Source organism: Pygoscelis adeliae, unplaced genomic scaffold, assembly GCF_000699105.1.
Source record: "Pygoscelis adeliae isolate BGI_AS28 unplaced genomic scaffold, ASM69910v1 Scaffold101, whole genome shotgun sequence".
Classification (NCBI taxonomy): Eukaryota; Metazoa; Chordata; class Aves; order Sphenisciformes; family Spheniscidae; genus Pygoscelis; species Pygoscelis adeliae.
The window spans coordinates 8370420-8384184 of NW_008824238.1; the positions used below are offsets into that span (position 1 = coordinate 8370420).

Consider the following 13765-nt stretch of genomic DNA (forward strand, 5'->3'; position numbering starts at 1 on the left):
TTTTTAGTTTTTATTACTGCTTAAGCATTAAGCATCTCATGACTTCTGTTACAATCAGTTCATATTAGAATTAATAGATTTTAAAGCATGACACTTTTTTTTCTTCTGTTCACACTTTTCTCCCAGCGATTGTGTTTGAAAAACACTTCCCAGCAACCATAGATTCTTTCCAGGATGCAGTAAAGTGCTTGTCTGAATTTGCCTGCAATGCAGCATTTCCAGATACCAGTATGGAAGCGATCCGCCTCATTCGCCACTGTGCAAAATATGTATCTGATAGACCTCAGGTATAGTCTGTATTAACTAAATTATAAATGCTTTAATCAACAGTGCTTTTTATAAAGAAAAAAACCTCGAGCTAACCTTATTGGCTTCCCTTCAAGTTTCAGAGATTAATGAAAAAAAAAAGTACTTCATTCAGAAGCAATAGGAGTATAAAATGCCACAGGCTTTGAAAGTATCAGCAATTTTTTTTTGTTCTTCCCCCCTGTCCATCCCCATCCGCCCAGTTCAGCTGGTGGCTAGCTTTCCTGAGAGCTGCTGGAAATCAACATATCTCAGGATCTGCTCTCTACTGAGAAATATTGTGAAGAATAGATAATGGCATAAGCAAAAATGCTTGATATCCTCAAAACGTTACGGTAGATCCTCACTTTCAGTGCTGTCTCTATAAAAAGAGAGTAGGAGACCCAGACTGCACCGTAAGCAAAAACTGATGCTTGAATGTATCATCTTGTTTATTTTTTTAGTTTATTTTTCATAATATACTAAGCATTACTTTGAAAAACACTGCACCTTCTCAGTATTATGATTTTGATTGCCAGCTCACCTGAGGTATCAGGGTGTAATACTAGTACAGAAGAGATTGTTATTTACAGTCCAAATTGTGTTTTATTTTGAAGAATCTAACTCTTATGACTCTGTATAACCCTGTGTTTTCTTCTGAAGGCATTCAAGGAATACACAAGTGATGATATGAATGTAGCTCCTGAAGACAGAGTGTGGGTGCGAGGATGGTTCCCAATTCTGTTTGAGTTGTCCTGTATCATCAATAGATGCAAATTAGATGTAAGAACCAGGTAACAATCAGTATTTGTAATTCAAATTTTAAAACTTTACACTTTTAAAATAGAAACAACTCTCGTAGCGAAAATAACCATTATAAAATGACTTACGTATTTAATTTAGGTGATATAACTGTGGGAACACCAGACTTCTTAAAAACGCCTTTTAAATAGATGCTGGAATGTAGAAATTAAGTCTGTGTTCTTTACATATGAAATTTTTATCTTCCGTTATAATAAATAATGAAGTTACGTGGTTGTGATTGCATTATGTTAAATAGATATTACATTTTCTTAAAGTTAAATATTCAAATAGTGCCTGTTTAGGACGAATAGCCATGAAATCACAAAGATAAGAACTATTTAAATAGTTCATTTGGAAATAAATTAAAGCTTAAGTAAATTAAAATATAGTAACTGTTCTCCATTTATTATAGACTCTGTAAACTATTTAAAACAGCTCAACTAAACTTACGGTCGGATGCCATGGAGGCAGTTTATACCTAGAACACAGTAAAATGTAAAAGTCAACTTTTAACTTTCCTAACATAGAACAAGCAAGCATTATTTTAACGTGGAAGGTCAACTCTACATGGTCAATACGCATTAAACACACACACCCTGTTTTGTTTTTTAAATAAGGCATTACATTGGATTAATATCCAAATCTGTGTTTTTCCAGTGGCAATACTGATCCTCTATTCATTTGTAAATATAAATGTATGATGTTTGATTCCAAGATATATGCCCCTCTTACTTATTCCATTTTAGTGATTTGTCATAGTTGACCTGGGTAGGCCTTGTGTCACATTTCCTTTTTTGCTCTGTTTAAAACGAATGTCAAATGCTCCATGCAATGAGTAGGCTTTGTTTTAGTGGACTCCAACAGCAAAATTCTGTTGGAATCTTTTGTTTTAATTAAAACTCGTGACCCCAGTCCTGCCTGCCTTCCTGTGTCATGTCCATCATACTTACTTTGAGGATTTTGAAACTGGTTTTATACCATGATTCATTAACTGGCTGAGGATTGCAGAAAGCAAAGCTGTACTCTGATTTAATGTAAAACCTGCTTATTTCCCTTGAATATGGCTTTTCCCTTATAAAGTATATTCTGTTGCAGTTCTGATGCTAAATATGAGAGATCATATACAAATCATTTTAAATTTACACATCTACATGCAAGCTATGCATCTGGACTCCCTTTATAGCTGGTGACGATTAATGCTCATTTCTAGACCTCTGTGTTTCTTTCCTGGAAATACTTGTTCCTTTATTTTTGCGGTCCTTTGTAAAGAAGTTGTTTTCCTATTTTAATATGAAATTACCACAGTTCTCAAAAGTATTTTCTGGCTATTGCCTGTGACTTTTAAGTGCTTTTTAAACAAGCTGACTTTCTAATCTTAGTGCACTAGTGTGACTGATCCACGTCAGTTCAATGTATAATGTTCTTAACAGTACTTGAGTTTGTTATTGCTGTTGCAGTTGGACATACTTGGTCTAGTGCTCGTCTTTTTGTAACTCTTAATGTATCTTGTTTTTTCTTCGTTTCAGGGGCTTAACAGTAATGTTTGAAATAATGAAGACGTATGGCCATACTTACGAAAAACACTGGTGGCAAGATTTGTTTCGGATTGTTTTCAGGATATTTGACAACATGAAACTGCCAGAACAGCAGACTGAGGTGAAAAAAGTGGGGGAAGATAATTTACATGAGATCTATGTTTACAGTAGAAAACCTGATTAGTAATGTAGCTTATCAAGTAATGTAAGGCAAACCTCAAAACTTACATGGTTGATGCATGGTTCCAGTAGCCTTACTTTGTTTTATTAGCATTGTGTTGGAGGTACTGTCACTTTTCTCATTTTTTTTAAACCATTGTGTAAAAGGCCTAGTAGTTTACACTACGAACAATAGAAGAATAGCATAAAATGAAACATATCTAGGGTTTGTAAGAACAGCTGCAGCTCTTACACTTGATGTCTGGAATCTGACACACACATCATTTCATGGCAATGTGCTCAATGGAATGAGGCTTGTAATCAGCAGTGAAGTCACAATTAGAAGAAATAAGTTCTGCTAGTTCAAAACTTTTTGATGACTAGGGAAAAAAAACAACAAACAAACAAACAAAACCCCAAAAGAGCACTGTGCTTTCACTGCACCCCTTTGACCAGCCAAACAGGTTTTGGCCTGCCAAACCAGGACCGGGCACTGTCCTGACAAGGAAGTGAAACAGAAATGGGCTTACTAATGTAAATTATCTGTAAATTATTAATATTAGAAGTTTGATCAAAACTGTCAACTGTTTGGGAGGCTCTGTCTGTCTATTTGTAGAAGGATATGTCTCACTTCCTAAATTTCTATTCCCTGGAAAATATTTAGAAGAAACACAGAAAACTTAGCGTGGTGTTAAACTATTGAGCTAGGGTTAGACATTAAGTTTAATGTCAAACTCAGTATCTCATGATGGTAAGTGCTTGTCAGTCCTATAATCTTGTCTCCAAGAATAGTTGTTTGTCTGTTTCTGTCGGTTTTTAAACCTGCTAGTTAGCAAAGCAAAAAGTTGGAGCTCCCAAGTTTTGGGGGTTTTGAGATACAGAAAGGAATTGCATGTCACTATAAAGCAATTCAAATTGAGTAAATACATATATCCATCTGCCTGCAGGGGTGCGTATCCTAAAAGTTTCACCTTAAACAAAGTTGTAACTTTTTTTTTCCCCCTCCTAGAAAGCTGAATGGATGACAACTACTTGCAACCATGCACTTTATGCAATATGTGATGTATTCACACAGTATTTAGAAGTACTTAGTGATGTTCTTTTGGATGACATATTTGCACAGCTGTACTGGTGTGTGCAGCAAGGTAGGACTACCAAATTACGTTAAACAATGTTAACACTTTACTATGTTGAATGTGAATAAACAAATGCACTGTTTGTCTCTTTCAGACAATGAACAACTGGCACGGTCTGGTACAAACTGTTTGGAGAATGTTGTCATCCTAAATGGTGAAAAGTTTACCCTAGAAATCTGGGATAAAACTTGCACTTGCATGCTGGATATTTTCAAAACTACAATCCCTCATGCGTAAGACAACCGTTAATATTTATACTTTGTAAAACAGTTTAGCTAGATGAGTTCAAACTGTTAAATATCTAATAGGTGGGGTGAACAAAAAGCTGTTATGTGTGGACTAAATAGAAGCAGACTTTCTTGGAATATAATGATAAATTAGGTGCTCGATATACTACTTTTGTGTTGTAAATGATAAAGTTTTAAAAACTAGAAATACCATATGGGAGATAAGAAGAAAAAAAAAACCCAACCAAAAAAAACCCACCAAAAATGTAATTTGATTCAGTTTTAAAATGGTGGATTTTTTGAGAAGTACTATCTGATTTTTTGGTCATTTCTTTTTGTAATAGAAGAATGCTATTGATAGGCAGACTTTGTAATTTGTAATTACATGTGAAGCTTTTTCCACAAATTACTGAAATACTGCCACAATCTTACAGATTTAGGTCTCTATGGTTGATGATTAACTACCATCATATATTTCTATGAATCATGATCTTTTAATGAAAATTATCTTGCATATTTGGTAACTGTCTTTCCCGTCATGTTACAACTCTATGTGAAGTTTCTTGGAACAAGGCTGTACTATTCTGAGTAGTTATGTTACACACATATATCATAGAGCAGAATAACAAGAAATCACGTGTAGCATTATACCAAAGACAAGGGGTTTTTCCCCTGCCCTACCAACACTGACGTGAAACACTACTTGTTTTCAAATCTGATAGTCTTAATGTTGAACTGTTGTATTACTGCTTGTCCTATGTCTATCAACTAGTTCATACCGTTTGCTTCTGGGTATCACCTAGTTCAGGCCTGAAGAAAACTGAAGCAAAAGGGAACCTTCTGTAGATCAGGCTTTCCTTAATTTTAGAGTTATGTATCAGATAGCACTGTAAGAGAGCTTAATTCATGCTTAGAAGATAAGTTAATCCATCTGTCGCTACCTCACCTACTTTTCTATGTGAGGAGGTATGAATTAATTGCATCCAAAAAATAATACTAAAATAAAGCTGAAACATCTGGGAGCTACCAAGGGGGGTTTTTTTGCATTTTGGTAACTGCCAAAAATAAAATTTGAAACCAAATCCCCGGATGTAAAACTCCAATTGAATTAGCCCTAACTTACTATACTTTTCCAAGTACTTTTCCTGTACTTGGAAAGATTTTTGAAGTGAATACTCGCTAGCAGAACATTTGCTTTGGTTTCCACATATGATCAAAACTTTGGGTTTCTGGGTATTGTTGTAGTCGAATGTTAGAAACCCTTCTAGAGCAGCATTTTGGATATCTTAGTATGTAGACACATTCAAAATACTCTTGTTGCCTTTAGCTTTATCTGATTTGAAATATGTGCATTATCCCCTTTGATGTTTATGGCACTTCTGCTTTTCAAATGGGTTGTTTTTCCTAGGAGGGTATCTGACTCCTTCTGTAGATTTCCATTCTTTACTTCCCATCTCCTTTTTTAATCTTTCTATGCCGCCTTTGAGAACTTAATTATATTATTCCTTCTTATATTTCTGAGATGTTCCCGACTTTTGCAGGGCAAAGTAAATCTTACTTGGATTTTATACATGAGTAATCCCTTGAGCATATGTAATCAGTCTCCTTTCCCATAGTGAAAATACGCCTGCTCTTTTCCAAACAATTGTTGGGTGACACAAATGCTCAAAACAGTCTTTTCACTTTGACCATATTTGATTAAAGCTGAAGCTTTTTAGATGAGTAAGAAAAAATTATTATAACAATATACAGGTATTTGTTATATTTTTAATGGAGACTTTGTACTCATTTTTTTCCCTTCTCTTTCTGAGCCCTAGGAGGATACTTCTTTCTCCTTCTGTACAACTCCTTCTTTTTTCCCCTCTCTTTTTATGGGATCTGGTTCTTTGTCTCTGACTCCTGGTTTGGCTGGCATTTCATATTTGTGTTTCTTAGTCCCCTTTATTAGCCTTATTTTTGTGGTGGAGCTTTTCATGCCCCCCCAGCCTTAATTTTTTTTTTTTTCTGACAACACAGTTTTAATACCCAGCTTGTTGTAGAGGCTGCCCCAGTACTTGGAGAAGAAGGCAAATGCTCCTTTTACCTTTGTTTTCCCATGTCTGGAGGTAACACAATTAGTTAACGTTGAAATGAAGACACAGACAAATTGCAAAGTGGTATATATGAAAGTTTTATGCGCAAGTGCTTTATTGCTAATTGTCTTGAAATAGGCAGATGCTATGAATCTCTGGAATGTAAAGTATCTTCTGGCAGAGGTTTTTATTAATCTGATCAGGTAGGATTACATCTCTTTTTTAGCATTCGTATAAAACATCTTCCAGGTATTGCGTAACTTCTTCAATTTAGGAGTTGCAGCATTGGCTGCAGGAGTTCTTAGTTGCAGTACTAGTCTCTGCTGGTTCTTGGCAAGTTACCTTTTTGCAAATAGAGATGATCATGTTATTTCCTTTTTTGGAAAACTTAGTACTAGAGTATCTACTCAGCTACCAATTTCAGCAAGGTTCACTTACCAGAAAAGCCCAAACTGTACTCCTGCCAAGCTTCCACAAAATCATTGAGGTGTTGATAGCTGAAGATGCTAACACAGAATCACACAGAATGGCTGAGGTTGGAAAGGGCTCTGGAGGTCATCTGGTCCAACCCCCCCTGATCAAGTATGGCCACCTAGAGCAGTTTCCCCAGGACCATGTCCTGGCTTTTGAGTATCTCCAAGGATGGTGACTCCACAGCCTCCCTGGGCAACCTGTGCCAGTGCTCGGTCACCCTCACAGTGAAAAAGTGTCTCCTGATGTTCAGAGGGAACCTCCTGCTGTCACTGGGCACCACTGGGAAGAGCCTGGCTCTGTCCTCTTTGCATCCTCCCTTCAGGTATTTATATACATTGATGAGATCCCCCCCTAAGCCTTCTCTTCTCCAGGCTGAACAGTCCCAGCTCTCTCAGCCTTTCCTCATAGGAGAGATGCTCCAGTCCCTTCATCATCTTCATGGCCTTTTGCTGGACTCTCTCCAATATGTCTGTGTCTCTCTTATGCTGGGGAGCCCAGGACTGGACACGGTGCTGAGTAGAGGGGGAGGATCACCTCCCTCCACCTGCTGGCAACTCTCCTAATGCAGCCCAGGATACCATTTGCCTTCTTTGCAGCAAGGGCACATTACTGACTCATGCCCAACCTGGTGTCCACCAGGACCCCCAGGGCCTTCTCTGCCAAGCTGCTTTCCAGCTGGGTGGCACCCAGCATGTACTGGTGCATGGGGTTGTTCCTCTCCAGGTGAAGAACTTTGGACTTCTCCTTGTTGAACTGCATGAGGTTCCCATCAGCCCATTTCTCCAACCTGTCAAGCTCCCTCTGGATGGCAGCATAACTCTCTGGTGTATCAGCCACTCCTTCCTGTTTTGTGTTATCAGCAAACTTGCTGAGGGTCTGCTCTGCCCCATCATCCAGATCATTAATGAAGGTGTTGAACAGAATTGGACCCAGTATTGTCCCCTGGGGTACAGCACTAGTTTACTGGCCTCCGACTAGACTTTATACCCCTGATCACCACCCTCTTGGCTCGGCTGTTCAGCCAGGTTTCAATCCACCTCACTGTTTGCTCATCCAGCCCATACTTCGTTAGCTCATTTTAATAGTTTCTTTGATTCTTCTTTTTATTTAATTTCTATTCTGTTTATAATTTTTTTTAATTGAAATTTTCTGAAGCTTCATGAGAGCAAGTCTGGGCTCACTGGCACTGAGAAAGCCAGGGTGAATGCCCTCTTGTTCTTGGGAAATTCAAGAGTTGGAATAGGTTCCTTGCACATATTACAATGATCCGGCCTCTACTGGCTCATAATGGCTCATTATTCCAAAACCTCCTTTGGCAGATGGAAGTTGAAGACTTTATAGCCCAAAATAAATTACACTGTATTTAACAACCTCTAATCCAGAATAATCTGCGATTTGTGTCCTGACAGCTTTCAAGAATCAATTCAGTTCTCTGCTCTGCTTTATTTGTTGTCTTATTACATGCCTCAAGATTTTATCTTTTCTTATCTCCAGTTTGTCTTTTTAGTTATATGGTCTTTAGTCGTATGGAGATCAGTGAATGTGAGTTTAGGATCCTTAACGCAATGGGAAAGATCTCACTTAGGATACGCAGACACAAATGTTCATCAGGTATTGCCTCACACAGATTGAGGCTAAATAGTTTGAGATCATAACAATGACAAATAACTTTCATCTTACTTTGTAGCAATAGATCTGATAGAACAAGAGATGATGGGACCACTTAGGTTATTTAATCCAATTTCCCTCAATTCTTGGCAGGCACAGGCAGCCTCAGTAAGTTACAGTTAATGTAGAAATTTTTTAGTGCTTAAGGCGAAGATCCTCAAGACAGCAACGTGCTATAGGAAAACAGCAGGGAAGAGATCAGGAGTATTGTGAGTGACTTGGTACGTCGTAACGGCAATGAATCCTAAGTGGAAGTAGAACCACAATGCTGGAACATATCCCAGACAGAGAATGCAAAACATCTCCAGACATTCATGCTGATTTGTCCTGGGGTAGGTTCATTCCTTATTGCAGGTAAAGCTTAAGGCAGTGTGAGAGGACAAGGCCCACTAATGGCACTAGAGCACTGCCTAAAGCCAAATCCAGTATTCCTGAGAAAAATTAATCCACCTCCACATAATCCAGTTGTCTGTCCAAGGCAGTTGGCAGAAACGTTGACGTTCAAAAACCACAATACTTAAATATTTCAGTATGTGTGAAAGAATAAAATGTGTACTTAAAAGTGAAATTAGTTTATTAATTTATGGAAGTATCTATATCCGACTCTTTTCATGTTTGGCTTCCATTAATTTAAATTAAAACAAACAAAATACCCACCATATTGAAGCAGACAGAACATCGGTTCTGGTTTGTATTTCAAACTTACTAAATTTGGTACTGGTTTTGTGTTTTCAAGGCTTCTGACTTGGCGACCAGTCAGTGGGGAGTTTGGCTCTGGATCTCCCTCTGATGCAAAAGAAAAACTGGTAAGCTGCTGAAATAAAAAATATTCTAAACACTTGCAAGAGTTTGGTACAAATGTGCTGTGATGTAGAATAAGTGAAAAGTATACTTAGTTTAAACCCATTTTTCAATTGTGATTTACTTGAAAAAGTTTTTTTCCAGATAAAGTGCTATTTAATGCTTAAAAATGGCAAGGAATCAATTGAGAAAGAGAAGTATGTATTTGTTTGCAGCAAAGTTGGCTTCCAGAAGTTGGCTGTAGGTCATTATCTGTATATGTTTTAGGTAATGTCCTGTGTCTGGTAGGTCTCTGTAATACTGTATTTAGGGTTTGAGTTGTTTTCTGGTTTGGGGCGTGGTTTTTGTTTCATTTTGCTCAATATTCTCTTTGATATATTGGCATGATGACAAAATGCTGGAGGTGGCAAGATTGCCAGTTAGATTGACTTTTTTTTCCTTCAAATTTTCTCTGGTAATAAGAACTTAAACACTGGTGTTTAAAATAGAAAATATGTATAACCATCAGATATCTTAGCACTGATTGAATAAACAGATGTAAAATTTGGATTTGCTTACAAGTGGCAGCCCTGTAGCTACTTTACTGATAAGAATTAGTTTAGTTTTTGGACATTCTCACAAGATTGCTGCATGAAGTTCTTTATAGATTAATGAAGCATTTGATAAAAATCGTTCAAGGATATGGTACCAAATGAGTTCTACTAAGAGAGACCGACTCCCTCCATTTATCTTTATGGAGCGTTAACATAATTTACTTACAACAGAGTGTAAATGTTTGTGATGGCCAGTTCTCATTATACAGGTATTTTACATCCATGTGACTGAATGTGCTTGCTATATCTTGAGTCATTTGTAGTGGTTTGATGTAGAAAACGTTTGATCTGAACGTTGGCTATGTTTTTGATCCATTTATGTCAAATATAATAGCATGCAAAAATGGCAAATATATTAAATGTTTTAGTCATTAACAAATTGAAAGATCTTTTCTCTTTGAAATAGTTTAACATGAATGTTTTCAAAAATCTTTTTTATCTTCAGTGTAAAAAGACACTCTACAACTTCAAAATTAACAGTATTTGTATAATAAATAGTGTTAAAGGAGATATATTTTGGATCCTTTCTTTTGGTAGGATAGAATTTTCGCATGCTTTAGATATTTCCATGTAATTTTTCTTCAGGTAGTTCAAATATAATGAGGCGTTCTACTATCTGTGGACATAATAGCTATTAAAAGTATATTTATACTTAATAGAGATTAAAACCTTGGTTATTTACTGGTATGAGAAGTTGGTATGTTCTTTATAGGAACTCTATGTGTAGATTTAAATCTTGCTAACACCACAATGCAGGGAATTAACATATAGTCTACAGTGGCACTTACTGAACAAATGCCAATAGAAATGCTGGGTTATTGAAAGGGGCAGTAATCGCTACATATAACTGCTTTGCAGTTAATGATAATATATTTTGTTATTAATTACATTTCCCTCTTTCAATGAATGCTTTCTGAAATGAAAACAATAGGTATTGCCATTGATATTAATACTTTACATTCAACTGATCAAGAAGAAAGATATTTATTAAAAAATAAAATCCCAACAACTCATCCTCCAAAGCCATTGAGTTCTAGCTCACAAGATAACACAATACCACATGGAGAATCAGAACACATTGCAGAAGTCTGCTGAAGCAGCTCTCTGGCAAAAGGATTTTAAATTAGAGCATTTTCTTGATATGCGTGTATTTTCCTCCTTCATCATTTTACTGTGGTAAATTCCTGTAGCACCTACAAACGTTAGTAGGAGTTTACACTTCAGAACATTCAAGGGAGAAAAGGCAAGTAAAGATTAAAGTTTGGTGACACCTCATGTTGTTTGGACTTGTCATTTAAGATCTGTGTGTTTTGCATTTTCACCTATTATAAAAGGAATACAAATTCTCACAGAAGCTATTAGAGGTTTTTATTGTAGATCAAGGTAGATACTGCATTTCCTAGATATCGTATTGGAACCTTGCAGCAAACCTTGATTGCTTAATCTGGTAAAAGTCAAACTGTTGGGTGAGATACTGAATGCTTGGATGGCATACAAAAAACCTATGTGCAAAATACTACTCATTGACTTTGCTGTGTAATTAAATATTTCTTGCTTGTTAAATTTTCAATTCTTTCTTAGTAGGTCATCTTTTTAGTACAGATTTCTTGAATGCTAATATCAAATATGACTAAAGTGAATGAAAAAGTGCAGTGTTGAAACAGCAAATGTCTTAAGCTATGAAGAGCACAACAGTATTGATGATTAGCTCGCAGAAGTTTTCTGTAAGTTAATTTTTTTTTTTTTGGCTTTCTTTTCAGGATACAATCTCACAGAAGTCAGTAGATATTCATGATTCTATTCAGCCTAGATCTTCAGATGGACGCCCATATCAACCCAGCGCAGGGTCCACAGTAGGTGAAGAAATGAGTAAAACCAGGCCAACAGCAAGTGCGTGTTTTGTAGTGATTTGGCATTTTATATCTGTTAAGAGTAGTAGTTAGCAGATGTTTGATATCTTTAGTTATAGCCCCAGCTATAACTTTAGAAACGTGATGTGAAGAAAACTACATTGGTTAAATTTTTGTCTTCATTTAGTATGACAGAATTCTGTTGGCCTCTTGTGGGTCTGCATTTTTGACCTGTGCTTTAAAAATCTAGAGTTCAGCTGCTAACTTGCAGGCTTTTTACCCAAAGCGAAATATTAAAAATAGTATTCTCCTTATAATGCTATGTAAATGAGGTGGTTGGTTTTTTTCTTAAGAGCAAGGTTCTTTCTGTGCAGAATGCAACAGAAGCAATAGCTGGGGGGCGGGGCAGGGTGGGGGGGAAGCATATTTAGACTGATTTGAAGAGAGTATATCAAACCCTGAAGATACTTGTGCAAAGTTGTGTGTTGGGGCTTAAAATGCTCATGTCTTGGTGGTATTAGTACTTGCCACAAGTACAAACAAGCATCAGTGATATCAGTGCTATCCTAAGCCTCCTCTGCCTGTCGGCAGTCTCAGCCTCTGGTTCTTGCCGTTGCACTGATGCTAACAACAAGAACACTAATGTTGGTGATTTTTAGGTAACGTGGAATATTTGTCCAATATGTGGCAGGTGACTTTAAAGTTAGGAAATAGTTTTTTAAAACCTGCCGATAGTTAACATGGTGATCAGTCCTGGCTTTAGAAGAGTAATTCAGATGGGTGGTTTCCAGGTTTGGTTCATGAATGTGCTTGAAGTTAAGCTCTTCTTCAGCTTACCCCCAGAATAGCTCAAAAAAGAAAAAAGTAGTGCAGTCCTTTAGTTAACAAGCAATTTTCTTTTCCTTTCCTTTAAAGAATTTCCAGAACAGAAGTTATTTGCTGCTCTTTTGATCAAATGTGTTGTACAACTGGAACTCATTCAGACTATCGACAATATAGTGTTCTTCCCAGCAACTAGCAAAAAAGAGGATGCAGAGAATCTAGCGGCAGCACAAGTAAGTAGAACTGATAGGTATCTCTCTTTTTAACAGCTTTTTCTCTAGTGGATAAAGTTTCATAAACTCCTGTAACATCTTCTAATTTACAGTTTTTAGAAGCGCTTGAGAACTTCCCGCAGCCCGTTGAGATCTTTTACATCTTGCATTAAATTACATTTGCTGTGCTGGGGCAGCACACTGTGGAGATTAAAACGTGTCTTGTTCAAAGGGATTGACTTTCTTGGGATGTGGATACAACTTTTAATACAGTTTTAAGTTTAAAAACTTGAAACAGGGTGGGATTGAGTTATCACAGGAGCTTGCTGAAGACAATTGTGAATTTTTACTTGAAATCTCTTTTTTTTGTTTTGTTTTTTTTTTCTTTCTTTTTAATAGAGAGATGCAGTAGACTTCGATGTCCGTGTGGATACGCAAGATCAAGGGATGTATCGTTTTCTAACATCACAGCAGCTTTTCAAACTTCTCGATTGTCTGCTGGAATCTCACAGATTTGCTAAAGCATTTAATTCAAACAATGAACAAAGAACTGCTCTCTGGAAAGCAGGTGAGTCAGTCACCTTGGAGAAATATTCTGCGACAATGTGTTACTGTGTTTTGAACTGACCCAAAAATAGGTCAAAAGTACTTTGATGCTGAATGTAAAATTGAATATCAGGCTGTAACTTTATAACCCTAGAATCCCTAAGAGCAGGAGACCTCATCTGTGCAGGTGCAAATATCTTTCCGATTTCCTAAAATTTAAGGTTTCACTGGGTTACAGCTGCCAAGCTGATCCCTGGCTGTAGGTGTGAGTCCCATGCTTGGAAGCTGCAGGCTCAAAACCCCAAAACTTGTTAGGGGAGCTGTTTTACCTCCCAGTGTATAAGTGAAATACGTCATTTGTTGAAACAGATGGAAAATGGACTCTCCGTAGCATTGTGTTTAATCTGTTCCTGGCACCAAAGTTAGCTACAACAATATTTTTAATGGCAATGCATACTGCGACTATGCAGCAAGCTGTTTTGTGCATTGACATATGCATACACAGAACCACTTCAGCTTGAGTGAGGTAGTATTAATATTTATGGGTATGCTTTTTGTGCTAGTGTGGACCTCCACTAGCA

General features: G+C 37.0%; 1 protein-coding gene across 1 annotated transcript in view; it reads left to right on the forward strand.

Annotated features, from left to right (window-relative positions):
* Positions 1-13765, forward strand: part of ARFGEF1 (ADP-ribosylation factor guanine nucleotide-exchange factor 1 (brefeldin A-inhibited)) — a 101075-nt gene that overhangs the window by 84065 nt on the left and 3245 nt on the right. Inside the window, exons 29-37 of the mRNA XM_009335081.1 lie at positions 127-287; positions 949-1079; positions 2616-2745; positions 3793-3928; positions 4014-4152; positions 9097-9166; positions 11515-11644; positions 12520-12659; positions 13038-13206. Of these exons, the coding sequence (XP_009333356.1) occupies positions 127-287; positions 949-1079; positions 2616-2745; positions 3793-3928; positions 4014-4152; positions 9097-9166; positions 11515-11644; positions 12520-12659; positions 13038-13206 (1206 nt within the window). The remainder of the gene's footprint in view (positions 1-126; positions 288-948; positions 1080-2615; positions 2746-3792; positions 3929-4013; positions 4153-9096; positions 9167-11514; positions 11645-12519; positions 12660-13037; positions 13207-13765) is intronic.